Source organism: Puma concolor, chromosome E1, assembly GCF_028749965.1.
Source record: "Puma concolor isolate L17-30 chromosome E1, mPumCon1.1.hap2, whole genome shotgun sequence".
NCBI classification, from domain to species: Eukaryota; Metazoa; Chordata; class Mammalia; order Carnivora; family Felidae; genus Puma; species Puma concolor.
The window spans coordinates 840,924-868,363 of NC_141680.1; the positions used below are offsets into that span (position 1 = coordinate 840,924).

General features: G+C 59.9%; 1 protein-coding gene across 10 annotated transcripts in view; it reads left to right on the forward strand.

The window, feature by feature from the left end:
• Window positions 1–630: 630 nt before the first annotated feature.
• The window catches only part of SPNS3 (SPNS lysolipid transporter 3, sphingosine-1-phosphate (putative)), a 35,411-nt gene continuing 8,601 nt past the window's right edge, over window positions 631–27,440 (forward strand). For 2 of the 10 annotated variants that reach the window (XM_086685636.1, XM_086685638.1), the window contains exons 1-8: window positions 631–1,086; window positions 4,165–4,230; window positions 8,300–8,436; window positions 8,944–9,095; window positions 9,792–9,858; window positions 10,471–10,619; window positions 11,384–11,536; window positions 15,069–15,258. In XM_086685636.1, the coding sequence (XP_086541762.1) occupies window positions 876–1,086; window positions 4,165–4,230; window positions 8,300–8,436; window positions 8,944–9,095; window positions 9,792–9,858; window positions 10,471–10,619; window positions 11,384–11,536; window positions 15,069–15,258 (1,125 nt within the window). In that variant the 5' untranslated portion in view covers window positions 631–875. The other 8 variants (XM_086685639.1, XM_086685640.1, XM_086685632.1 and 5 more) reach the window with 7 other exon arrangements.

The window sequence follows — 27,440 nt, forward strand, 5'->3', positions numbered from 1 at the left end:
TTGTGACCGACGTCCCCCTCTGCATGTGTGGGGGCTGGGGATACAGGAAACCTCTGAACCTTCTGCTCGATTTCGCTAAAACTTTCCTAAAACACAGTGTATTAAAAACATAGCGTGCCTCAATTCGGGTGTGACGTTTCCTCATTAGATGTGGTCACCCCTAGGTGACGTTGGCCTGCTCGGGGCCTCACGTGGAGGAGCACGACACACCTGACCTGGTTGGTGGTGTTAATTCGACCCTTGGTTGAGATGTCGCCTGATTCCCGTGCGGTGTGGTTACTCCCCCTGCACCCCGCTACTCATAAACTGTAAAGAGACGCTTTGAGACCCTGCTGATATCTCGCCCCTCATCACAACGTCCCCCTGGGTTTTGTATCTACGACAGATACAGGCTGCCCTCCTGTACGCGCCCCTCCGCCACCTTCGTTTCTCCAGGTGGGGCACCAGCCCGGAGCAGGTGGTGGCCTCGTGCACAGTCCTGCTGGGGCTTCTCGCCTGGCCGGTACCCAGCCTTCCTGATGTGACCCCGTTCACCTCCCGCACTGACAGCCCGTGTCTTGTCTGGGCAGCCAGACCCTCTTTTGGAGAGCCCTCTCATTTCCTGTCCCATCTCACTTCCTCACTGCGGCCACCGAAGCTGCAGGCCGGGTCAAGGGACCATAACGTCCCGTCCCCCAGGGTGGGTCCCTCGCGGGCCTCAGAGTCTGGGGTGGTGAAACCTCGCCAGCGAGGCCGCAGTGGGCCCAGGAGGAACCTGTGCAGTTGGGGCTGCTGTTCTGAGGTCAGGACGCTGGGAAACCACAGGAAGTGAGTCGGTGCAGAGCTGATGCGCCTTCGTCCCGGGACAGGAGCTACAGGCGGGTGAGGCTGGGGGCATGTCCGCGGAGTGCGGGGAGCCCGGGCCGGAGGGGCCTCAGGGGCCGTCCCCGGGGCCAGGCGGTCTCCCCGGGGCCTCGGGCTTGGGACAGTGCCCCCCTCGGACCACATCCACCCCCTGGAGCCTGCCCCTCTGGAGAGCTCACGCGGCCGCCGCGGTGCTGTGCTATGTCAACCTCCTGAACTACATGCACTGGTTCATCATCCCAGGTGAGGGGGGGAGGGCGTCCCGGGCTGCACCTGCTGTCACTCATGGCTCCCGGCCACCTGCTGGCGCTGTGAACGCACGGCACCCACCGCCGAGCAAACTGTCTTCTTGTGGAGACGTCCCAGCCGCTCTCACCCCTGGAGGGGGGGCGGGCGGTTTCAGCCAGGCCCGAACCGGGGAAGGAGGCATCGAGTTCCCAATTCAGCCCCAAACGGGGTGTATGCACACAGCTGTGGGTGCAGGGAGGCAGTGGGTGGGTGAGGGCAGCAGGGCAAAGGCCCGGAGGCTCTGGGGGTGCCCCGTGAGGGTGTGGACGGCAGGCCGGCAGCCTGGCCCAGAATAGCCGGGTTTCTGGGCCAGCGGGCTGTGTGCAAACCTTGCACTTTCTGACTTCCTTCCTGGAGGCCCCGGGGCTACCCTGTTCTGCCTGTTACTGGCACATTCACCGACTCATTCATTCCTTTATTCTTCGAGATTTAACCTTTTCTCTCTGCATCACGGACTCATTCACGACTGGCTGAAGGAACATTAACTACAGGCTTGGAGACCCGGGGAGGGGTCCACCTGGTGGTTCCTGAGCTCCGGAATGGCCACCTCGAGGGGCAGAGGGGGGAGCTCATCACCGGGACTCCTGCAAGGCAGAGGAACTCACAGGCCAGCTTGGGGGGCTTAGGGGGCGGAGCTCGGAGGATCACAGGACACGGCAGCACAGGACAGGGCAGGAGGGACATCAGCGGGGTGTCCCCAGGATGGTGACTGAGGGCTCCGGCGGGACCCAGAGGAGGGGGCACTCGGGTTGGGTCTTGAAGGACGAGCAGATCGGCAAGACAGGGAGCCGGCGGGTTGGGGGGGGGGGGCGTTGGGTGAAGGGTCAGCGTGGGCCAAGGCCCACGGGGCGGAAGTGTGTGGTGTGGTCAGAGCTGACGAGCGGAGCACGGGGAACTGTTCTAAAAGAGTCTTGTTGCCAGATCACGGCTCCTTGGTTGCCAGGCTGGGAGCTGGGGCTTTCTGCTGAGGCAATGGGGAGCCACGGATGATTTTTTGGGTCGGGTGCGGGGGGGACTATGCTCAGATACTCAGATTGGTGCAAACAAGACAGGGGGCCAGTCCGGGGCTAAGGGGGCTGAGGGTTTGGGTGGAGGGCCCGAGGCCGGGCAGGGGTGCAGGGCCTGGGGGCGGGTCAGTCACCGGTGTGGAGTCCTGCAGGCCTGCAGGCTGGGGAGCCCCTTCCTAGTGGGCACTTCCTCTGGCCTCAGGGACCGGACGGAGGAGGCCTGGAGAAGTGAAACCATGCGGAGAGGTGCCCGGGGCTGCTGGGGGGTAGGAGGTTTTCAAGGCAGCCAGATGCCCTGGGGGAAGACGGCCTAAAGGTGAAAAGCAGGCCCGGAGGATCCCAAACTAGGGCTCAGTCCTCACCCCGGAAGATGGAGACCAGTGTGATCCTACAGAATTTTCGTGTAGTTATTGACTTATTAGTGTTTTTCTCTCCAATGAATACGTCTTATTCACGTAATTAAAAATACTAAGAAGGGGGAAAAAGAGGGGCCGCTTGGGTGGCTCAGTCAGTTGAACGTCAGACTCTTGTTTGGGCTCAGGTCATGATCTCACAGTTCATGAGTTCGAGCCCCGGGTCGGGCTCTACGCTGGCAGCCCGGAGCCCGCTTGGGATCCTCTCTCTCCCTTTCTCTCTGACTGTCCCCAGCTGGCACGCTCTCTCGCTCTCAAAATACCAGTAAATAAACTTAAAAAAAAAAAAAGATATTAAAAGGAAGGAAACACATACAGCGTGGCATGCCCAGATGCTGTGCATCTGGGGCCAAAGCAAATGTCTTCACAAAAATCTCTTCTCTTGTCTGGTTCTTTGGTCTTTCTTTACCTGCTGACGGGCCTCAGCCGTGTGGGTGTGCGGCTTTCCTCCCCACCGCGTGGCCGCTTCTGCAGGCAGCACTTGGTGGGAGGGTGCCTCATCCGTGTCGGGGGGACAGTGACAGTCCCTGCCTCTCAGGGAACAAGCGCGGGGCCCCGCTCGGGGGCCTGGGCCTCGGCCACCTCATAATCCAATGAGAACGACGATTGCTTTTCTTTCTAAGGACTTGGCCAGGGCCTCACAGCTCGGACGACCAGGCGCCTCCGCTTGGACGACCTCTTCCTGAAGTTGTGCTTTCGGGGATCGGAGCCTGGTGTCGGGTCGTCTCCTCCCTCTGGGTTGAGCCGAGTGCCCATGGCACCGGCCTTGGCCTAGGAAGACCCTGGAGGGCCTGCCACCCTCAGGGAGGCGGGCCGAGGTCGGACCTAAGTGGGGCCTGTCTCTGAAGCGCTCACATGCACTGTCGTGACTGTCTGCTCGTGCGTCTGGAAGAACACGCGTGTGCACATGTGTCTCTGCACGCCTATGCTCACGCATGGGTGCGCGTACCCGAGCAGGGCTGCGGCCTTGCAGTCCCAGGAACTTCCATTAACACCGTGGTCTAGGGGGGCCCGGGTGGCTCAGTCGTCTGAGCGTCTGACTCTTGATTCTCAGCTCAGGTGGTGAGCCCGGGGTCGTGGGATCGAACCCCGCGTCTGGCTCTGTGCTGAGCCTGGAGCCTGCCCTCGATTCTCTCTCCCTCTGCCCCCTCCCCTGCTTGCGCGCTCTTTTTCTCTCTACAAATTAAAAGGAAACAAAACAGGAACAAAAATACCCACCGGTAGTCTGAGCGAGCAGCTGTGCAGCCGCGGGGAGCCTCCCGTCACTCTGACGATGGTGGCAGGTTGGCACACGTGTGTGGGACACGTGGGCCCCTCTCTGTGCACGTGTCAGTGTGCGCGTGCGTCTGTGTCCCGGGGTGTACGATATGTGTCAGAATGCGTACACACACTTGGGCCTCTGCGATACGTGCTCCCGGGCGCGTGGACGTGCTCCCCTATCTGTGTGCGCGTGTGGTTGTACGTGCGTGTGGGACAGAGAGGAAGAGAACCGTGGGCCCCGAGTCACCCCCTGTGCTGGCCCGCTGGGGCCCTGTCCCAGGCGCAGGGGCAGCTGCCCTTAGAAGCCCTGTGGGCCACTCCCCATTTCCTGAGCGCTGTCCGTCTGTCCACAGGAGTGCTGCTGGACGTACAGAAGTTTTTTGAGATCAGTGATAGCTGTGCTGGTTTGCTTCAGACAGGTAAGGGCTGAGTCCCTGGTGGAGCTGGGGCCCTGGGCTCATGCTGGGGAGGGGCCTAGTTCCAGCTGCTGGGAAATGGGGGCCAGGCTGAGCCCCGCTGAGTCCCCCCGGCACAGAGGAGGGGACGCTGAGGAAAAGTGGTGCTGGGCGTGAGGGCAGTGTGGGTAGGAGAAGGGAGAAGGTCGGCCCGGTGCCTGAGCAGGGACTTCGGCTTTGAGTGCAGACACTGCAGGAGCGGGGAGGACGGCTGGAGAAGGCCCCTGAGCTTCAGATCATGACTGTGGCGTGCTCTCTTGTGCCTATGTAGCCCGGCCGGGGCGAGAGCCGGGCTGGGGTTGAGAAATCCCGACACGTGCTTTCCCCTGTGGGCCGGAAGAATCTGGCCCCCGGAACTCAGACAGACAGACAGACAGACAGACGTACTTCCCACATGTGTTCAGATGGGGTTTGGGCCCACGGGGCCTACAGTCCAGCGGTGGGGACCAGCCACACCTTCCATCCACGGTGACACACACGTGCCCCCATGGGCACACTCACTGTCACGACACCGGATACGCACGTGTGCACACACCCAACATGTAACCGGCACCCGTGTGCCCCTCTCTGTGGACCCTCCTTCCCCCAACAGTCTCGCGACAAGTGGGACCCCTGGGGATACACAAAAACCTTTCAGGGGCTACACGGGCAGAGTGGGGAGAGAATCCGCTTACAGACCCTCAAGCCTGTGTTTTTCTTTCCTAAAATGGACCTGCCTGAGAGAAAGCTCCTGGCTCCTCTTTCCCACCTCACCCCTCCAAGCAGGAAAATGTCCCTCTTCCCTATTCTGTGTTTCTCCCACGCCCAGCCCTGGGGTGTGGAAGCCTCCAGGGTGCCATGCAGACGGGACCCTTCACAGATGCTGGGCTCCCGTGCGAGGCTGTGGGAGCATAGCAGAGAGGGTGTCAGTACAAACCCACTGGGGGTGTTTCCTCCAGGCCACAGACCCGTGGCCAAGTGCCAAGCCTTGTCTGTCTTCCTGCTGGCGTGACAGTCTACTATTTATCTCCAATTTAGCATTCAGAAGCAAGATGTTGTCTCAGGGATGGGTGTCAACACATTTATTTCAGATATCTTTGAATACTTAGTATCTTTCTCACAGGCAATCATCCTGATTTGTTGGATCGATTCGGCGAATAAAGACTGGTTTGCTCATTAAAGCGATGTCCGTAGATGGCAGACGTTTCCCACGAATGCAATGAACACCTCTGTGGCCCCAAGGGTTTAGATGAAAATATCGTGTAAAAAAATACAATAACGATGGAAATCACATCCTTAGCAATTATTTAAACTTAGGATGAGAACGTTGTAAATGTTGGCTGAAAACGCATGAAGGGGTACATAGTTCTACAAACGTCTTTAAAAGGCACCGGAGGAAAAGAGTTAGCAGGCCACCGTGTACGTCCCAGGTCCGTTCTGACTGCTCTTGACTCAGGGCTGAGGCCGGTGCTGGTCTCCAGTCATTTCTGTAGCCAAAGCGAGACCATCTCAGCTCGATACCTGCAACTTCTAGGTTAAACAGATAATGGGAGGTGAGTCGATATTTGCCCCCCTGGTCCTCTCCCTGGTGAACAGGATTATTACTACAAAGCGGTGATAAATGAGATGTCATGGAAGGAGTTTGTGCAGGTGAGGGAGAGGGGCAGAGAGAGAGAGAGAGAGAGAGAGAGAAAGTACGTGTGTGTATGTGTGTGAGTGTGTAGAGAGGATGTGCGTGTGCCTGGGTGTGTGTGAAGGGAGGCTCAACTCTGCAGAAGCAGCCCAAAGGGTATGTGGAGAAGGCAGTGAGGTTGATGACCAGATGACCAGGCTGTCTCCGGTGACCTCGGGTGAGTCTTCGCCTTTTTCTGGGTTGTCGTGAAATGGCCTGAGACCCACCCTGTGTCTGCAGAAGGGAGGGAGCCCCTGACTCAGCCGTGGCTGAGCTGTAAGAGTGGGGCAGAGGGTGGGGGTTAGCAGTGGTCAGACCCCCCCCCTTCCAAAGGGACAGACTGGCTCTTGGAGTTAGTTCGTTGATTAATAACATTTAATGATGTGGCCTTTACCATGTGCCCAACACTATCTCAAGTGTTTTGTGATATTAACTCATTTAATCTTTACAACAAACCCACGACGCAGGTATTGTTATTATGCCCATTTTATGCATGCCGAACCTGAGGCACAGAGAGGCTATGGGGCTTGCTGAAGGTCACACAGCTGGGATCAAATCCAGGCAGCTTCCTGTGGAGTCCTTCTCTTAACCCGCTGCTCTTTTATCGCTCCCATTTGTCACAGAAGTCATTGGATGCTATAGGAGCAAAGGAGTGTGTGTGTGTGTGTGTGTGTGTGTGAGTGTGCCTTCCTTTGGGGGCAAGGTTCTCCATTTCAGGGCATCTGTGGGTTTAAGGTGTTTAGATCTTATAAAGGATCCCTGCCCCGAATCTCATAAAAGTATTAGAACTTTTGGGGAAGTATTTTTATAACCTTTGGGTAGAGAAGAGATGCATTAAGGAGACAAGAAACACCACACCGGGAGTATTGACACATTTGAGGACACCAAGGTAAAGAAGGTAAACTCGACATGATTGAAACCATAAATGCAGTTAGTAACAACAATGGATGACATTTATTAGGCATTAACATAAAGCTAGTCACTGCCTTTTTTATATGCTTAACTTCATTGAATCTTCTCGATAACCTTCTACAGGAAGCACAATGCTATCTCATTATATAGTTGATTCGAGGGGCACAGAAGAGTTAAGGAATTTGCCCAAGGTCACACAGCTAAGCAGTCATTGGGTCAGGATGTGAGCCCAGAATTTGCATTTTAAATCCTTAAACGTAAAGGCCTGGGAGAAATTATTTGCAATTCCCACAAGGGCCCAAGAGAGAAATGGGCAGAAGGTGTGAGCACAGGAACTGACATAAGGACAATGCAGATTAAAACATCAGCGAGACACCGTCTGTGCCTCAACCATTAAGAGGAACAAAGTGACTGATCATATCAAGGGAGCTGAGATACGCGCTTCTGCACGAGTGTAAACGGATACAGCCTTTTTTGGAGGCCTATTTTGGAGGTAGCTATTAAAATTCTAAATGTCCCTGGCACCAAAGACCATTCTCTGTGGAGTATTAGGTCGAACCATTTTAAATTGCCTTATTTTTTGTAGGTCAAAACTGGCCTAATTTCTGCAACCGCGCACGGCTCCACCCAATACCAGAGCGGGTGGGGCGGAGTGGGAGGGGCTGGGACGAGTCTGGACGCTCATTAGGCTCAGGCAATGTCGATCATGAGCGCTCAGCGAATGCGGACCCAGGTGTGGGGCGGGGCCTCGGGCGGAGGCGGGTCCGGACGCCGCGCTCACCTGCGGCCGCGGACACGCCCCCCCCCCCCCCGGAGGGTGGAGACGGTTTCAGGTGAGGGACTCGAGCGGCGAGGGTGCAGAGTCGTGCGAAAACGCGGCAGTTTCTTTGCCTTCACAGAGTAGCAAACGCGTTCGTTAACCCAGTCTCCCAATTCAGAAGGGTTTACTTTAAAAAAATGGAACAAATACAACTGACGGTGTCAGGGGAATGTTCTTCCTGCTTAGGAAAACCAGGCCTTTTTCCAGCCTCCGGGAACGACTGCACTCATTCTAAACCCTGCAGGTCTGCACCGCAGGCCCGGGCAGGCCTCCCTTGCCTCCCGCCCCCAGCAGGGGTGTGACGGCAAAATCGGACCTGGCCCAGCCAGGCAAGGGGACGGACAGCTCCGCAGAGACGCGGGGCCTGGCGTGCACCGAGCGCTGGCGGCTCGGGGACGCTCAGAGGGGTGGAGTTAGTAACCCCAGGCTGCACAGCGAGCCTGCAGCAGAGCCGGGGTTTGAGCCGGCCCAGCTCCCTCCACCCCCTTCTCAGTTCCCCTGACTCGGGGCCGTGGGTCGTGTGGCCTCCACCCACTGCCAGGGTGCCAGCTTTGCGGCACCTGAGCCAGGCCTCTTCTGCGGGCCCGGAGGCCCGTCTGCGCGCCCACCACCACGGGGGAATGCATGAGGCCCCGGCCTGTCCCCTCCAGTCTTCATAGGTTGCCTGCTGCTGTCTGCACCTGTGTTTGGCTACCTGGGCGACCGACACAGCCGCAAAGCTACGCTGAGCATTGGGATCCTGCTCTGGTCAGGGGCGGGCCTCTCCAGCTCCTTCATTTCCCCCCAGGTGGGTGCCCTCCTCCCTGCAAGGCGCCCTGGATCTGCCCCCTGCTCCCACCACCTGCTCCTTCCCGTTAAAACATGGGTGGGCTCCAGGCTGGCTGCAGGGGCGCCATCCAGGGCCGAGAGAGGACCCCCTTAGACTCTCTCAGCGGGAGACTTCCTCTCCTGCACCTCCCGCTGCTGCCTGTGGGGGGCGGGTGGAGGTGACAGCCACCGTCTGGGGGCCCATGCCTGGCTGGCAAAGGCACGGCCAAGAAAGAGGGCTCCCCTGGGCGGTGGGAGAGTGGGTGGGGAGGCAGTGGCTGCAGGCGCCAGCAGGGGGCACCCGTGTGATGTGGGGACCTGGGCTGGGCGGGTAGCCAGGCATCTGTGAGCCCAGATCCCCTCCTCCACCCCGGAGGGGGGGGGGGGGGCTCCTGTCACCAGGACCTGGGGCCTCTGACACTCACTCAGGTCCCTCACCCCGAGGGTGATCTTGGGGTTCACTGGGGTCTTGTGCCTGCCTGCCCAGTATTCCTGGCTGTTCTTCCTGTCCCGGGGAGTCGTGGGCACCGGCTCGGCCAGCTACTCCACCATCGCGCCCACCATTCTGGGCGACCTCTTTGTGAGGGACCAGCGGACCCGGGTGCTGGCCATCTTCTACATCTTTATCCCTGTCGGAAGGTTGGTGCCACCCCGGACCCGCTCCCCCAGGCGGTAAACTGAGGCCCAAAGGAGCCAGAATAGTCTGGGCTGGGGTAGGAGGGCATCAGACCAGGAGGGCTCCTTCCTCGCTTTGTCCCTTTAGCACCCTGGGCCTCAGTTTCTTCATCTGTAAAGGGGGGGGGGCAAGAACACTGGCTGATGGGCTGTGTTGAGGGTTCGAGGGAATAAAGATGCCTCCTACCCCGTAGGACGCTTGGGAAGGCCTGCCTGGGGAAGCGTGTGGGGCCGGGGCGGGCTCCCCTGGGTGGGGGAGGTCAGAGTGGATTTGCAGTCGGGCCCAAGAGCTCTGAGCCAGGTTTCCTGGCATTGCCTGACTCAGGCAGGGCTGAGCCTTGGGTCCTTGGATAGGGAGGCAGGGGCAGTGGTGCTGGAGACGGGCCTGAAGCCAGAGGTCACCGGTGACTTGACCAAGGGCAGTGGACATCTGGGCCTCATGTGGCTCACTTTTCCTGTGACAGGGCTGTGAGCAGCAGAGAGCCGGCCCCTTGGGGTGGGGCGCCCCAGCTCAGGCTGGCCTTGCAGCCTTGGGCTCAGGCTGGGCCTCCCCCACTGCCCATCCCCTTGCCCTTCCCCCCTCACTCCCGTTCCCCTCCCCCCCACTGCCCCGTCCCACCCCCCCTCACCGCCCACCCCCTTGTCCATCCTCTGCCGCAGTGGTCTGGGCTACATGCTGGGCTCGGCCGTGTTGCAGCTGACCGGGAACTGGCGCTGGGCCCTCCGAGTGAGTCCAGCCTCCTGTTCTTCCTCTGATCCCCCTGGGCAGGCAGGGACTTTCCAGCCTCCAGTGGCCTTCGCCACTTGGCACGGTAGCTGGCGCCGTGGGGGGTGGTCAGACGTTGGCAGCTTCAGACGTTTGACAGAACGTGAACTGTGGAGGTCACGGCCCTGGATTCAGATGCTGGCTGCTGGGTCTGCTCAGGCCGTGAGCTCAAGCAAGTGGCTTGCAAAGCGGGGGCAGTACGTGCCGCCTCCTGGAATCTCAGAGGTGGACAGACAAGGGTGGGGACATCCCAGGGCAGAAGTGGCCTGGCAGGTGGAGGTGGTGAGAACCCCAGTCGGTGCCAGTCCTCAGCCACGTGGGCTCACGGACCCCAAGAGAGCAATCACTGAACAGACCGTATGGAGGGAAGTCCCAGGGGGACCCTACTCCCCAGAGAGGCTGCATTCCTAGGGGTGAGGGGTGAGGGGCAGTCAGGAAATGAGCCCCCTGCCCCACCCCTCCCAGGGCACAGAGCCTCCCGGAGCCTGGGCCACATGGTTCAGCCACGTGCAGGATCTCCTGGGTCGCAGGGGTGTATGTGTGGCCCTGAGATCCTGGGTCCTCCGTGCCCAGGTCATGCCCTGCCTGGAAGCTGTAGCCTTGGTCCTGCTTATTGTGCTGGTTCCAGACCCTCCCCGGGGAGCTGCTGAGAAGCAGGAGGAGGTGGCCACGGGGGGCCCGAGGAGCAGCTGGTGGGAGGACGTCAGATACCTGGGGAGGAAGTGAGTGTCCCTGCTCCCCCCTGCATGTCACCAAAAACCCTGTCTGCCCCGGCATTGCTGACCTGCCTCTCTCCGCCTCCAGGGAGCCCTCCGTGACTGTCCCAGTGTTCACAGCCTTCTTCCTCCTCTGAGCTCCCAGTCACCAACTGAGGTGCCCCTCCCTCAGTTGGAGGCCCCCTGCGCCTGCCTGCCTGCCTGTGACGGAATGGGGACCGGAAGGGAGGGAGGGAGGCAGAGTGAGCTCTGCCAGGGCCTTATCCCCGAGTGACCTGAGACTTGGAACCTCACTCCCCTCATTTATTCAGTGGACATAATTCTCCCCGGGGTTGCCGGGAGGATGCTGGGAGTTAATCACTCACCTCTGCAAACCTCGTGGGAGTGCGTCCATCCTCTTTCTGTTCCAGGCATGGGCGGGGAGGCGGCCCCAGTCAACTGCACTCCCGGCCTCATGACTTACTGGAATGTGGGGTGCGGACAGGCCCCGGCTCTCTTTGATACAGAGCCATGCGACTGGCGGGGGGGGGGGGCGCTGGGAGGAAGGTGGGGGCAGGGGGCGGCTTCCTGGAGAACGTGCTGTTGGGTTTGGGCCTTCCTGGACGGGGAGAGCTGGTCCTGCAGAGAGGAGGGGGGAAGGCCCAGCGAGAATGGGGGTGTGGCGGGGGCTGTGGTGGGGAGGGTGAGCTGGGAGGGCAGTGACAGGAGCAGAGGGGCCCTGCGGCCACAGCCCTTTCTGGGGGTGTCAGCCAGGGCGCTTTCTCTTGCAGCTGGAGCTTTGTGTGGTCCACCCTTGGGGTGACTGCCATCGCCTTTGTGACTGGAGCTCTGGGCTTCTGGGCCCCCAAATTTCTGTTCGAGGCCCGTGTGGTGCATGGACTGCAGCGCCCTTGCCTCCAGGAGCCGTGCAGCAGCCAGGACAGGTGAGGGGCCGCTGGGAGCCCTGGGCGGGCACGTGCCCTGGGACTTGGGGCCTTGCTGGCAGACTGCAGGCCAGGTTCCCACTCTGGCTGAGCTCCTGTACCTCCGGTGGCCGTAGGCGGCAGCCTCGTCCCCTCTGGGCCCCAGTCTCCCCGCTCTTGGGCCACTGTGGGGGTCCAGGAGGCACTTGGCAGGCGGGTGAGGCCTCCGCAGGGCCTGTAGGGCGATGCTTCTGTCTCTGTCTCCTTGGCCTCCTCTCTGGGGACACAGAGAGAGCTTCGTGTGATTTCCGGAATGCCCCATGCCCGAGCTGGGCCCTCTGCCCGTAGGTCCCCTTCCGTCTTCCCATCGTTACTTCTTAACCTGTAACGTTAGCTGAGCATTTTACGTGAAGAATCCTCAGAGGTGTTGTAATAACAAACCCGATTATTCCTGCTGCAAATGAGGAGACAGAAGTTCAGAAAATTAAGTGACTTGTCCCGGCAGCACGTGGCAGAGGTAGGTTCAAGCCCCTCGGACTCCGAAGCTGGTGGTCTTAGTGCCACGTCCTGTCGCCTCTGGAGACACCGGTTCCTGCTGGACTTGAACATCTGCGCACCTCGCTGGGGGTGCTTCCTGGAGCACCGCGGGGGCCGGGAGGAGGCAGCAGTGCATGAGTGAATGCATGGGCCACACGGATTGTGATGCTGGCCTTGCAGCTACAGCCAGACTGTCACCTCCCTGGACACAAAGACTGGGCCCTGAAAGTCCCGCAGCAGCTTGAAAACATGGGACACGGGACTCACTTGTGTGTCTAGCGTTCAGTGGCTGTGTGTCCCTGGGCAAGCGAGTCCCTTTGTCAGCCCGGGGCCTCGCGTCCAGATGGTTGCACTGGGCCACGTGCCCTCCCGGGCTCCAGGGGACGGTCCTTCCTGCCTCGTCACCTCCGGGGGCTGCTGGTGTCCCTTGGCCTGTGGCTGCATCCACAGCCTCCCCAGCTGTGGTCACGTTGCCTTCTCCTGTTGTGTCTCACGTCTCCCTCCGCTTCCCTCTTATAGAGATGCTGGCGATTACATGGGGGGCCTCGGTTAATGGGTGCTAATCTCCCCTTCTCAAGACCCTTAATGCGATCACCTTTGTAAAGGTTCCAGAGATTAGGGCATAGACATCTTGGGGGGCATTACTCAGCCTGCCACAGGGTAGGTAGAAGGTCCTGGTGTTGGGGTTCTGCATGGACCTCAGCTATTAACACACCCTCTGCGGTTAGGGTAGGCCCCACGGTGAGGGTGCGTCGAGGGAGGGAAGCTTCAGGACAAGGATGCCGGCTTAGCCCCTGGGAGAACTTCCAACACTCAGAGCTGGCCCCTGTGGAAGGGGCTGTATGGTGGTAGTGAGCTTCCCGCCCCTCAGGGCATGTAAGTGGGAGTTGGACAGCTGCTTGCCAGGGCTATTGTACAGAGGGTCAGCATGGAACTTGCAGGACGTTAAGGACCCTCTTGGCTCTGAGAGTCCGATTCTGGGAAGGTCTTGTGGGTTGGGGGTAGCTTGGCGGCTGGGCCTGTCCTCTGGCCACACCTCCTGTGTGGGGGCCAGTGGAGGGCCCTGTCTGAATAATCAATCCTAAGTCTCAGGAAGGTCTCCAGAACCTTCCAGGGCCAGCTCAGACCCGGACTCCAAGGTAGACAGCATTCTTCCAGGATTCGGGGTCACTCGACTGGCCTGAGCCAGAACCTTGTGCAGCTTGTAGCCTGGGAAGGGTCGCTGGGCACCTTTAAGCTGCCTAAGGCCAACACGTGCTTCGTCAGGAGGCCCTGGCTGTGCCAGTGAGGGGCTGTGTGACCTGGGGCAGGTCCCTGCCCTCTCTGGGCCCTACACTCCCTCCTGTTCCCCAAGGGGGTGGGGCAGGGGGATTAGCCCACCGTCCTCAGCCTGTGGGATGGATATTTCACAGAAGCTGTTTAGAGGAAAGGCGGTTTTGGGGAGACTCGGTTTGTCAGTAAGCACAGTCTCGCACCTGTCGTGTTGCATCTTGGCGAATGGTCATCACCCCGCCATACCGGAGGCCATCTGCGCACTTCTGGAAATGCTTGGGCCAGGAGGGGGTGCTGGCAGCGGGAGGGGGGTGGGTGGGGCAGTGGTGCTCCAGGCCAGGGGGGCCGGAAGATGGGTGAGTCCGGAGAACCCACAGTCATTTGTGCAGAGGTGGGGGTGGAGAGAGAAGGGCGAGATGCCACACGGGCAGCAGGGGCCGGTCCGCAGAGCTGGCCCGAGGACAACGGGAGGCCACCGAGCGCTGGAGAGGCCCCGACTACATCCATGGTTCGTCTAGGTCAGCGTCCCTCGAACCCCTTTAAAAGGAGGCTGGGCGGGGGGGCAGGTGGGCATTGAGATCCTGGCTCTGCTGCTGCATTAGCTGAGTGACCTTGCCTTATCCTTCCTCCACCTTGCCCCCTGTGGCTGTCTGCCCGGCAGTTCTGGGACTGTCTCTTGTACTCCAGGTTCTGTGTGCTAGCGTAGTCGGGAGATTAAGGCGCACCTGGTTTGTGTCCTCCAGGAATCAGCAGGCTAGTGAATGACCTTGATGGTAGAAACACAGAAGCAGATCTGGGAACTGAAGGGAGTGAAGGAATCAGCAAGGGGGCAGAGGAAGGCATCTCCAAAGAGGGGATCTTGTGATGGGTCTTGACGGATGAGTAGGAGTTCAGTAGGTGGGAAACCTAGTGAGGAGTGTCCGGATGTAGGAATAAAAGTATGAAGTGGGGACAAGAGCCCATCTGGGGGCGGAGGTTGGAGCTGGGGGATGGGGTTGAGGTCAGCCAGGGTCAGACCACGGAGGGCCACACGGGCTGCGATGAGTTGGCACCAAATCCAGTGGTGTCTGAGAGCTGGTGGGAGTTTTAGGGGTGGGCACTCTGTATTATTATTTTTTCAAACCTATATATTTTTAAAATTTTTTTCAACATTTATTTATTTTGGGGACAGAGAGAGACAGAGCATGAACGGGGGAGGGGCAGAGAGAGAGGGAGACACAGAATCGGAAGCAGGCTCCAGGCTCCGAGCCATCAGCCCAGAGCCCGACGCGGGGCTCGAACTCACGGACCGCGAGATCGTGACCTGGCTGAAGTCGGACGCTTAACCGACTGCACCACCCAGGCGCCCCATCAAACCTATATTTTAGAAAGCACCCTCTGGGGACCTGCTTGGAATTCGGTCTGAGGAACCCTTCCCCAGGCAGCAGGTGCAGGAGGGGGTCAGGTGTAGGGGAAGCGGGTCCGGGAGTAGGGACAGGGAGTGCAGTTAGGAGGGGCTGTTTGAGCAGTGAGGCCTGCTGGGCCAGCCACCCTGGTGGCCAGTGACCTCCCCAGGACGGGGCAGGAAGGAAAATGGAGGGAGGGGCCCTGAGGACCCAGGAGCATTGGTTAGGAGGGAGGGGAGGGGGCCCACAGTCACACTCCCCGCAGGTACCCGATCACGCACTCGGGGCAGGGGCTGAACCCCAGGACAGGGCTACCCCCCCACCTGGCCGAGTAACCCTGCTCTGCTCTTTCCCATCAGCCTGATTTTTGGGGCGCTGACTGTCGTGACTGGCATCATTGGAGTTGTCCTGGGAGCAGAGGCTTCCAGGAGGTACAAGAGAGTCAACCCTCGGGCCGAGCCCCTCCTCTGCACCGGCAGCCTTCTGGCCGCAGCCCCCTGCCTCTACCTGGCTCTCATCCTGGCCCCGACCACGTTCCTGGCCTCCTATGTAAGTGAGTGCCCGCTGGTGGTGTGGGTGGGTGCTGCTTTTTCGCGCGGGCCGACGCCGGGCCAGGCTTTACGTACATTATGTTTATCACTCCGTCCAGGGACAGCCTGCTACCCCCATTTTACAGATGCGTAAACTGAGGCTCACCCAGAGTGGCACCGCTAGGGAGGAACAGAACTGGGGTTTGAGCCTGAGCCTTTCTGGCTCCGAGCTGCTGGTGAAGGCTTTGATGGGAGACAGTGGGACGCATTTGTTCCTCGGATGTGCCGTGAGAGCCAGGAGAGATGGGGTGACAGGTGAGGGGAGTGAAGCCCAGATTGGCCATGGCCCGTGCCGACGCCGCTGTAAAGGCAGCAATCCGATGCTCTCTCGTCTTCCGGGCTCTATTCCGTCCTGCCCCTCCGTGTGCCCCACCCTGTGGCCGTACCAGTGACGGGCTCACGCCTGCCGGCCTTTGCTGTGCCCGTCCCTTTGCAGGGGCACGGCTCTCCCTTGAGCTCCTCCTGCAAGGCCCAGCTCAAACGCTGCATCTCCAGAAGCCTTTCCAGACCGTCCCATGCTCCTGTCAGAATTCACCGTTCCCGCTTGGGTTCCATGCATGTTTGGGTCCCTCGGGCACCGTGGTGTATGGGTGGGGCTGTATGCACACCCCCTGCTCCCCAAAGCCCCAGCCCTGATGGTCTCACCAGCGGGAAGGGGCCAGTGATTCTGGGAAGCTGGTGCCAGCCTAGCCCCAGCCAGATGGGATTCCCTCCCCTCCTCTCCCGTCCCAAGGCCCTGGGGACCCCACCGTGGACACAGCTGCCCCTGCACACGCAGGTGGGCCTCACCGAGCAGACTGAGACCAGAACTACCCACGCCCAGAGCCCACTGTCACACCCACGAACTGGAAAGTCAACACGTTGGTCCTGCTTCCAAATAGTGTCTGTCCAGGCCCAGATGTTGCACTGGGGCGAGAGGGAGCTGCGGTCCGTTTGGTTCTCCTCGGTCCACCTCTGCCCTGGTCCCTGGCCCCGCTCCGGGCTGGGCAGGCGGGAAGGACGGCCTGAAATGGGGCACGTGTTACCGTGCCCAGAGTGGGTTTTCCCGAGTGTCCGTGTCCTCCTGGTGCCAGATTCCAGGTGCTGGCTGACCAGCACGGGTCGCTCTCTTGGGGGCACTTTTTGGAGCCCTGGCATTTGCAGCATCCAATTATTGGTGCAGGTGACACCGTCACCTCCGTCTTCCAAGGCTTCCCTCCTCTCGGCTCAGCCGGTCCTGCTGGACCCACCACCGGGGCTCCCCTCTCGTGACCCTCAGGCCTGCCTCCTCTGCCTGGCGTCTGTCGGACCCTGGATGCCCTGGGGAGGAGCTCGGGGCCGGCATCCTCGTGCCCCTGGGTGACACGAAGGGGTGCCCCCACGGTGCACTCTGCTGGCTCGTGTCCTCTGTCTGTGGCTGGGTCGCTTGGAGCCCCTCGCCAGCTTTCCTACTCTTCAGGTTAACCCTCCCCAGCCCATGCCTGCGGCCTTCCCTCTAGAAGCCAGGGGGAGGGGGCCATACGGGGCCGTCGTTTCTCTCCCCAGGTCCTGAGGGAGGGGATGGCGTGTCTCTGAAGGTCTGGGTGGGCTTCTGCCGAAATTCCCGGAGGACAGACAGGTCCTGTTAGCGCTGCTAACAGGGGGGGAAGGGCTTTCTCACCCCCACTTACAGATTGGGAGACCGAGGCCCGGAGACAGAACACAGATAGTGGGACAGACAGAGCCGAGAGCCAGCCCGTAGTCTGTGTCCTTCATGCCCTGCTGACCCTTGTCGCTCCCGTGGGGGAGGAACGGAGCCCGGCATACAGTAGGTGCTAATAAGTGCCTAGATGCTTACTGGCATCCGGGCCGAGGGAGCAGCTCCCTGAGCGGGGCCAGAGTCCCGGCTGCTGGGGCTCAGCGGGCCTGACCTTGCAGGCAGATGGAGGTCTGTCAAAGGCCGTCCCTGCATCGGCTGGGGCCCAGTCCCCTGCCAGCTCTGCTTCTGCCACCGTCCTGTTTGGCTCTGGGAGGCGGCTCCTTGGCTGTGTTTAGGGGACACAGCTGTCTCCCCCTCTGCAGCCTGGCGCATCTCCAGGGCTGGATGGCTCGTCTAGAAGTGACATTGCGTCCCGGCTGACAGAGTCGGAGAAACTCTTCTCTGGGCCTGCCGCAGGGGTGAGGGGCTGCGGGCCGGATGGTGGGCAGGCCGGGGGCGCGTCCCTCCGATGCTGGGAGGCTGCTCCCTCCGTGACTCGTGTGTGGGCCTGGCGTGGGACCCAGCGGCACCAAGCCAGCAGCCAGGCTCCCGCCTTCCAGGAGCAGCGCGGAACCTTCCGGGCCTCCTGAGCAGAAGCCCTTCCATGGCTCCGTCTGTGCCTCTAACTGACGTTCCGGCTTGAGATTCGGGCCCTCTGCCTGGCACGGCTCCTGCCGTCTGTCTGTGGGACCGGTGCCAGGAGCCCCTTCCTGGTCTGCTCACCTGCCCACTGCCAGAGACACCGCGGACCTTCCGGGGCCCCTGGCGCCTCTGGAACTGAGCCCAGCTCCTCTCGTGGGGCTCGAAGCCCCTCATGACTCCCTTGACCAGCCATGTCCCCTGCAGTGCTGATGACAGGACCCCTCCTGGTCCCCACGTCTGTCCGGCCGACCCTCCCTTGGCTCCCTCCGCACCCCTCCTCCGTGGAGCCCTCCGGAATTGCTGGGCTCCACCTGCCCCCCACTCCCACCCTCCTGCTCTCTGTGAGGTCTTCCTTAGGCCACAGTTACTTATGCTCTGACCCCTGTCCCAGCCCAGGGGCCCGGGGGGGGTCCCATCTTCCTCAGCTCTCGGCCTGAAACACAGCGTCAGGTACTTGGGGGGGGGGTCACCGCTTGCTGAGTGGAAGGCTGCATCACCAGCCATCCGAAACATTCATTTGTTTTTCTATTAAATTTTTTTAATGTTTATTTATTATTTTGACAGAAAGAGAGAGACAGAGTGCAAGCAGGGGAGGGGCAGAGAGAGAGGGAGACACAGAATCTGAAACAGGCTCCAGGCTCTGATCTGTCAGCACAGAGCCCGACGCGGGGCTCGAACCCACGAACCGTGAGATCGTGACCTGAGCTGAAGTCGGACGCTCAACCGACTGAGCCCCCCCAGGCGCCCCAAATGTTTATATATTCCTGAGAGAGTGAGAACGAGTGGGGGAGGGGCAGAGAGTGGGTCCAGCTTTTGCGGAGGGTGGGGGGGGTTGCACTGAGGAGGGGGCATCTGGCTCCTGTTTTCTGCGTCTGTGGAGACGACCGTGTGGTTTGTCCTTCATCAAATCTGCTTCAGCGCACTGACTGCTGCGTGTTCACGAGGAATGTGGTCTTTGCGGTTTTGGCATCAGGATAACGGCCCCGAGGAACGTGTTGACAAGTGCTTCTTCCTCTCTGATTTTCTGGAAGAGTTTGGGAAGGACTTGTGTTCATTCATCTTTAGACATTTTTAGAATTCACCAGTGAAGCCATATGGTTCTGGGCTTTTTGTTGTGGGAAGTTTTCTGATCACTGACTCAATATTTACTTGTTATAGATCAGTTAAGGCTTTTGATTTCCTTTGATGTCATTTTTGATAGTTGGCGGCTTTCCGAGAATCTGTGCCTTTGTCTAGGTGTCTGGTTTGTTGGGGTATAGTTGTGCCTGGTATATTCCCTTTTCCCCTCTCGGCTCCCTGAGGTTGGCGGGACGTGCCTCTTCCATTGCTGGTTTTGGGGACCCGAGTGTTCTGTGCTTTCCTCCTGGTCAGTGTCGCGAAAGCCTCATCCATTTTGCCGCCAGCTTTGTTGTATTGATTTTCTCTATTGTTCTTCTGTTATCAGCCCATGTTCGGTGGAATCAGTCCGGCTTCTGTGGTCATAGGCGTGGGTGGGGCTAGACCCCTGCCCCCATCCAGGTGACGCGGGGTGTGGGCTCATGCTGCTGCCGTGGAGGCGGAAGAAGCGGGTGGATCCCAGGCACATCTCGGAGGAATTTCCCGATGAGTCCACGTGGGGTGTGAGAGAAGGAGGGGGTGCGGAGGCCTCTGAGACACCAGCCTGTGCGGCCACCACCAGGGAGAGGACCCTGGCCAGGAGCTGTGGATTTGGGTGCGGTGCCTTTTCCATTGCTGGTTTTGGGGACCCAGGGTGTGGTGACGGCAGGCCGGCATCCCGGGGGAAGGGGCTGTGGGGAGTTAGACGTGGAGTCTGGGGCCACGGGACACGACGTCACCCCTAAAACCTTAACGGGTGGGAGATGGCTGCGGCTCACCATGCAGGAGCATCATCAGGTTTGGGGGACGTTACAGGGTCAGCGTCTGAAACGATGTCCAAGGGACGCCTGGGGGGCTCAGTGGGTTAAGCGTCCGACTTCGGCTCAGGTCACGATCTCATGGTCTGTGAGTTCGAGCCCCGCGTCGGGCTCTGTGCCGACAGCTCGGAGCCTGGAGCTGCTTCGGATTCTGTGTCTCCCTCTCTCTCTGCTCCTCCCCAGCTTGTGCTCTCTCTCTCTCTCTCTCTCTCTCTCTCTCAAAGATGAGTAAACATTAAAACAACAAGGAAACGATGTCCAAAGGCGACTGAGGAATTGACTTCTGTTCAAAATCCGGAGTCACTGTGTCTGCTCCGTCCAACTGGCTGTGTGTCCCTTCACTTTCTCAGATCCCAGAAACCACATTGGTTCTTCCTGCACCACCTCTGCCATCCAGGGAGACCGATCTGACTTCCTGGGAAGGGCACGTGGAAATGCAGGCGTGTGTGCCCATGTGAGTGTGCTTTTCGGGGTGGATGTATGCGGGTCTGTGAATACGGGTGTGGACCCTTGTGCTTCCGCGTGTGCATCTCCGGGCACCTTCACGATCGGTCTGTGCATTGGTTGTGCGTACGTGTGTTCGGCCTGGACGTGCACGGACGCGTGTTCATTCTGTACGAGCCCGGATGTGTGTCTGCCCTGGACGCGCACAATGTGTGGGGACGTGTCTGCGTGTGCCGTTTTGCGTACGGGTCTGTGCGTGAATGTGCACATCCACGTGTCTCAGGGCAGCGGATGACCGTGCGGACGTGTATGCACACGCGTGTCTGCACACGCGCTGAGTGTAGCTCAGCGGAGAGGGATCCGGGGCGGCACAAAGTGCCGCCCCGCATCGCCTGAGGCTGGGACCAGCCTGTGCCGTGTGTTTCATGGCGGTGAGGTTTCCTGACCTTATGGCGTCTGGTCTGGGGCCTTCCCTGGGGAGCCCTGCTGCTGGACACCCACCTGCAGGCACCGAGGGTTCCATCCCTCCCTCCTTCCGGGTCCTTGGCAGGGGAAGTGGGCTTCTCAGCTGTTAATTAGGATCCAGACACGCACAGCAGGGCTTGGCACACACCCCCTTCCTTGGCCTCCTTCCCAGAGTCACTGCCCTTCAGAGGAGAAGGTCTGGTACTCAGCCGAGGGACCGGACCGAGCCCAAGGCGGGGGCTCCAGCACTGCCGGCCCCGTGGCCGGAGGACATCCCCGGGGGGGGGGGGGGGAGGGGGCTTTGTGGTCCCGATGGAGGGGTGGAGTCAGGGGAGGGGAGTGGGCAGGCATTGAGCCTCGAGGCATCAGGGAGATCTGGATGTTGTTTCTGCTTCTGCACTTGCTGTGTGAGCCGGGGTGAGACCCTGGCCTGGCCGAGCCCCCATTCTCTGTAACGCGGGGGCCTAGTGCCGGCCTCTTGGTTTCCCCGAGGAGCCTTCTTTTGTGCCTGTTCTAGTTACTATGGGAATGTGATGACACTCAGCGGCTTCGAGCAACAAAAATGCTCATTTTGCTCATGGATTTGCAGTTTGGGCAGGTTGGGACTGGGGATAACTCGTCTCTTCTGCTTGAGGGTGATTGGTCAGGATGGGGTGCTGGATGCCGGCCGCCGGCTGAGCCTCGGCTGGAGCTGGTGGCCGGACCGGCTGCTCGTGGCCTCTTCACGTGGCCGGGGCTTCCTCACAACATGGCGGCCGGCCCCCGAGGACTAGCGTCCAGAGAGAGCCAGGTGACGCCGTATTGCTGTGTGTGCCCTACGCTCGAAAGTTACACAGCATCATCTTTCCTGCTTTGGGTTCTTTGCTCCAGTCACAACTGCTTGCTCAGAATTGAGGGAGGATTCGGTCTTTTATGGGGCTTTTGAGAAAGCACGTGGGGATACCACAGCGGCTGTTTTGGGCTCCTCCCCCACTGTGCTCTGGGTCCCGTTGACCACCAGCCGGGATCCCCTGGTCTGCCCTGTTCTTCTGGCCGCTCAGGTGAGAAACCCTGGGGTGGGGATTTCACCCTTAAAGCCCTGCTGGGCTCCGAGGGGCAAGGCTGCTGGGAAGCGGGTCCCAGCCAGAACGGGCAGAGACCTTCAGTCACCTCACGGTGACTCCTCCTGTCACCCGAGCTCCTCCTTCCTGAGCTCCTCCTGTGTGCCAGCACCGTTTCAGACTCTGAGGATCCACCGTTGAACAGATCAGGCAGGATATGCGTGTGATATACGAACCCTGCAGAATAAATGATACGTTAGGTGGGGAGAATAGCAGAGCAGGGAAAGCGACATGAGGAGGGGCCGGGGCAGGGCCAGGTGGTCAGCGAGGCCTTGCTGAGATGCGGTGAGGGAAGGAGCCGGGTGGACACGAGGTGCAGTGAGGGGAAGCCTGATGCAGGGGGAGCAGCCAGTGCAAATGCCCAGCGGGAGGCATGGCTGGTGTGTTTGGGCAAACATGGTGGAGCCAGGCCAGCCGGGGAGGAGCACGCGACGCGGGATCAGAGGCGACCCCCGTGGGTACAGGCCGCGTAGAGCCCTATCCGCATAAGACCTTGGCTTCCAGCCTGAGCCAAGTGGGAAATCCTTCAGGCCCTCTGGCACAGGTGTGAAATGATCCGACTCGTGGCTTTGTATCAGTTACCTGCTGCTGTGTAACAAATCATCCCAAACAACGATGATTTATTGTTTCTTACGATTCAGTGGGTTGGCGGGTCCTGCCTGTGCCCACTCACGTGGCAGCCTGCACCCGGCAGACGGAGTGTCCACACTGGCCTCCTCACATCCGTCTATTCCTGGGTCCTCACGCCAGCCTCCAGGAAGGCACAAGGGGGAGGCGGCCAAGTCTCCCGAGGCCCAGGTCAGGAGCGGCCCCGCTGCCCTATCTTGCCCGCCAGAGCGAGGTACGGGCCAACCGGGTTCGCCGTGGCCGTGCAGGGTGTGGGTGCCGAGATGCACAAGGATGTGGGGGCCACTTTGCCACCATCTTCCTCGTGGTTGAACGGGGTTTCTCTGGCTGTCGTGTTGTGAAAGGATAAGAAAGGACACAGAAACAGGGAAACCGGTTAGGAGGCTTCCTAAGAAGGGCACGAGCTGGTTTGGCTGGGACCAGGATGGGGCGGGGCGAGTGGAGAAGTGGTCAGATTCTCGGTATGTTTTGGAAGCGGAACCAACAGGATTTCCTAGTGGGTCGGTATCAGGGCAGGGGCGGGAGGAGCCGGAATGACCCCAGGTTTCTGCTGGCCACCAGAGGCCGAGCTGCCATTCACTGACCCGGGAGACTGAGGGAGGTGCGGCCTTGTTTCGGACGGGTGGGTTAGGAATTTGATTTTAGACATGTGAAACTCAAGATGCCTCCTAGGATGTCAGCTGGAGACGTGGCGATTTGAGTCTGAAGCTCAGGAGAGAAATGTTGGCGGTCGGGCAGAGCCGCGAGGCAGAGAGGGGTGGGCCAGGGGTGTGCGTGGACGGAGTGGGGGGGGGGGGACCACAGCTGGACTCTAAGTACTTCCTGCTGCTTTGGTTATCTAATCGGGTGACGATCATTCCATGTGTGTCTATATATGTACATCCATTTATGTTTCTAGAAATATTCTTATTAAACTGAGGCCATATAGTCATGTAATTTTATTTTGTTTTACTTTTATTTATTTATTTAAAAAAATTTTTTAATGTTTATTTATTTTTGAGGGAGAGAGACAGAGCATGAGCAGGGGAGGGGCAGAGAGAGAGAGGGAGACACAGAATCCAAAGCAGGTTCCGGGCTCTGAGCTGTCAGCACGGAGCCCGACATGGGGCTTGAACTCACGAACCCACAAGATCATGACCTGAGTCGAAGTTGGACGCTTAACCCACTGACCACCCAGGTGCCCCATAGTCATATAATTTTAAAACCAGGTGGATTGAGATGTGCCAGTCGCCCCTTCAAAATGTACACTTCATTGGCCTTTTGTATATTCAGAACTGCACAATCGTCGCTATCAATATTGGAACATTTTCATCACCCCAAAAAGAATTTTTATATCTGTTCATCAGTCTCAACCATTTGCCCCCAACCTGCCCCCAGGCCAGCCGTGGGTAACCACTAATCCACTTCCTGTCTTTATAGATTTGTTCATTCTGGATATTTCCTATAAATGGAATCCTACAATATGTCTAATACGTTTATATGAATTTACCTGAAGAACTTGAAGTGATTGTTTAAGTTCACATCGATTTTAAGATTTTGGACTTACTGGTGAATCCGACTGTGGAAGGGAGCCCCTACCTTCTCGTACGCCCCCTTCTTCTCTCCCCAGGCTCCTGGCGTGTGTGACTTTTCACTTTTGCTGGAGTTACGCCCCCCACAGCCTGCTGTCCAAGTGTGACCCTCACCGTCGTCTGGGAGGGGTCCCAGATGGGATGGGCTCAGCACCCACCAACCGTCTGTTCACGGGGACCCTCCATTCCTGGTCTTTGTTCGGGTTCAGCCCCTACCTGGGTGGTTTCTGGGGTCAAGTAATTTGTGCCTAGAGAGACCGTGTGTCTTCCGTCCGCCCATCTGTGGGGCCATCTTCCCTCTGATTCTTCACCTGAACATCATCTAACTGGGTCTAAGACTCTCGGGTCACGTGTTACTTCCCTGTAGCTTTGCGTTTGCTCTGTTGTCTTTTGGCCACAAATATTGCCGTGGAGAATAAAGTTTGCCTCACGTTCAAAAAAACCCTGAATGCTGACTCACTGTTTCCACCTGGATGCCTGGAGATTTCATTATTTATTCTTGAAATTCACGGCTCAACCAGTGTATTAGTTATCCTGTGTCGTGAAGCAAATCATCCCCAAACGTAGTAGTTCAAGATAACACACGTGTACAGTCTGGCCCAGCTGGGTCCTCCACAGGCCGCGGTGGGTGTTGGCCGGGTCCGTGGTTTCATCTGAAGGCCCGACTGGGCAGGGACCCACCCCAGCTCACCGAGTGCTTGTTGGCTTCACTCGGATGCGGGGGCATCGCGGGCTGAGGACCTCAGCCCCTCGCCGCTGTTGCTTGCTGCGTGGGCCCCTTTCATCCAGCAGCTCATGCCTTCAAGCGTGTGGGCTGGGAAGGCGCTAGCCGGGTCTGTCGATGATCCGTCTCGTTCCCTCTCGTTCCTTCTGTGCCGAGCCTGGGCCTGGGCCTGGGTGGCTCTGCGCCGATGCTGAACTTGCCCTGACCCCGCGTGGTGGCCCTGCCCTCGCTCTCCAGCCTTCCCTGGGGACATTCTCCCCTCAAAGGGGCTACAGTCTGAAGTCTGTGCTTTGGGTTTTCTGTCACCTGAGAGGCTTGCAGGGCTCTGTCGGGCGGCGAGGAGACTTTGTGAGCCTCCCTGGGCCGGCTGTCCTCTGGGCGTGCGCTAAGTCTCCCTCATGTGCGTGGCCCTCCTTCTACTTCTTATTGGCCTCAAGTGGAATCAGAACTGGGTCATCGTTTGCTTTTCTCCACTTTCCCCCGATTCTCCCAGCATCTTCCCCTCTGGTTCTCAGGAGCGGGAACAAGGGACCCCTACTCAGCTGACTTTCCTCTAGATACGGGGGCTTGTCGGGGGTGGTGAGGTGAGAAGTTCCATACTCTGCTCCAGATTGTCTGTATCTTCCCTTGGCTGCCGGTATGGAACATTGATCTCCTTAGGTTTTGTTCTTTTCTTTGAGGAAGAACAACTTTTTTCTGAGTTATTACTTTTTACTTTTGGGAGGAAGGAAAGTCTGTGACACAGTCTGACCCTCTCTGTCTTTACGCAGAAGTTGCCCCAGATGATGTTTAAGGCCCCTTCCAGCCCAAACTAGATCATCTGGCCCCATGAGAGCCAGCTTTCCTGTCACCAAGGCCTTCACATCCGGGAGTGGGCGCCACCCTCCCCAGCCTTGAAGATTCCTGAGCAAGGACCAGGGTTAGACGTGTCTGCCCCACCACCGCCCGTGGCGGGGGCCCACAAGGAGGCGGGCAGGGACAGCAAGGATGTGTGCCCACCATAGCTGCGGTCAGGGGCAGCTAAGGATTCTGGGGTGGCCATGCCACCTGCTCTCTGGCCCCTGCGGGGGCCAGATGTGCTGGGCAGACAGCCCGGTTCTGGGGGCTCTCCCCTTTTCCCCTCGCACCTTTTGCTGGAGTAACCGGCGCCCCCGGGGGAGGCCCACCTGCCCTTCCCCTCAGGGCCACGCGTCCCTGGACCCAGCAGGCGTCTCCTGCTGGGTGGGAAGCAGCGTCCACCCGGGAGGCCACGGTCTGCCGAGTCACCCCGGAGGATGTCGGAGCTCCGAGGCCTCACCTGCCCGCTGGGCTGCAGCGAGCCCTGGGGAGCCGAGTGGTGCCCTCGTGCCCGAAGCCAGTCCCTGCAATTACCAGTTGGCAGGCCCAGGGGCGACGTGTGCCAGCAGCGTGGCAGCTTGCTGGAGGCCCGTCTGTGCCCGGGGCCTGTCCCGACTGGCTCAGGCTCACTGGGCACGGACGGAGTTGATCCGAGAAAGGGCAGCATGGCGTCTGGGCTCTGCCCCGGTCCTCTGAGCCCACGGGGATTCCTCCCTTCCCTTTCTGGCGAGGCCCAGAATCCAGTCTTTGCGTCTCAGAGCCCAGTAACCGGCCCTCCCTGCCACGGGGCTGCTGTTCCGTCCTCACCGTCTCCTTCCCCAAGCCCACCTGTGTGTGCACGTCCACGTGCGCGTGTGTGCATGAGCAGGGGGGCGTCGGCGTGCCTGTGTGCACGTGCACGTGTGTGTGCACAACTTGCTGTCCGTGTTGGGAGACCGCAAGGACACAGGCGTGCGTGCTCGTTCACCCCGGCACGCCTGTCCCAGCGCGTAGGCCACTGTTTGGCGGGTGCTTTTACCGCACGTGGTGTCGCCTCCAGAGTCATCCCTGCTCGCGGCACATGCGTGTACTTGTGGTGAGTGTGTGTGTGTCCCAGGTTACGAGCGTCTATGTAAGCGTGCACGTGTGTGGGTCTGTGTATGTGACTGCGTGTGCACGTGTCACAGCGTGCGCGTGCGTCTCTGACCGGGGGTGACTAAGGCTGGGGATATTCACCACCGCTGCCCCAGCTCGAGGGGGAAATCCTCCTGAGTCTGAAATGGAAGCGGCCAGAGGCCGAGGGGCTCCTGGTTTCTCAGGCTCCGGGCAGCGTTCCCAGGCCCTCTCGCCCGGGGAACTAAGTCAGCGTGCAGGGAAGCCAGCACAGGCGCAAAGGGGACGAGGGCAGGGTCCGATTTCCCTTTTGGAAGTCCCCTCCAGGGCTGGCGTTGGGAGGGATGGTGGGGCCTGGGAAACTGCTGAGGAGGAGAGGACGGGAGGACTGGGCAGGGCTGAGGGGCGTCGAGGATGCAGGAGCCCCACGGCCCCGTGTCCTGCTCGAGTGACAGGGTACAGCAGGCTTTCCCAGAGGAGAGGGAGCTGCTGGGGGCCGGTCTGTGCTGGGGCCTGTCCTGCCGGCTCGGCCACGCTGGGTGACAGGGGCCGGAGGAGAGAACCAGCTCGAGCTGGGGGACTCGGCCCGCTGAGAGGCACAGGAGGGTGTCTGGGTGGTGCCTGGGGCTGCAGGGCTGGGGCGCCCACGGAGCAGGGCTCTGAATGGCCGGCGCCTCCTCCTGCTGGCTTGGCCTCAAACCAGGGCCCTTTCGGGCTGGTTGTTGACCTGTGGAGCCGGGGTCTGATGTAGTCACGGGAGCCTCTGAGCTCTGAGTTTGCACTCAGCCTGCTGGGGACACAGAAGCACAGGCCGGGGGTGCCGGAGGCACCTGGGCCCTCACCACGCGGTACCGGGGGAGACCCAGGCCCAGAGGGCGGTGACCTCCGGGGTGGCCGGGCAGGACAGGGCGGGACAGGGCGGGCCGGCCCTCCTGGAGCCTGGGGAGGCCGGTAATTACAGGGTGAGGAAGAAGCCAGCCTCTCCCGGCCCGGCCTTCGCCCCTCGAGG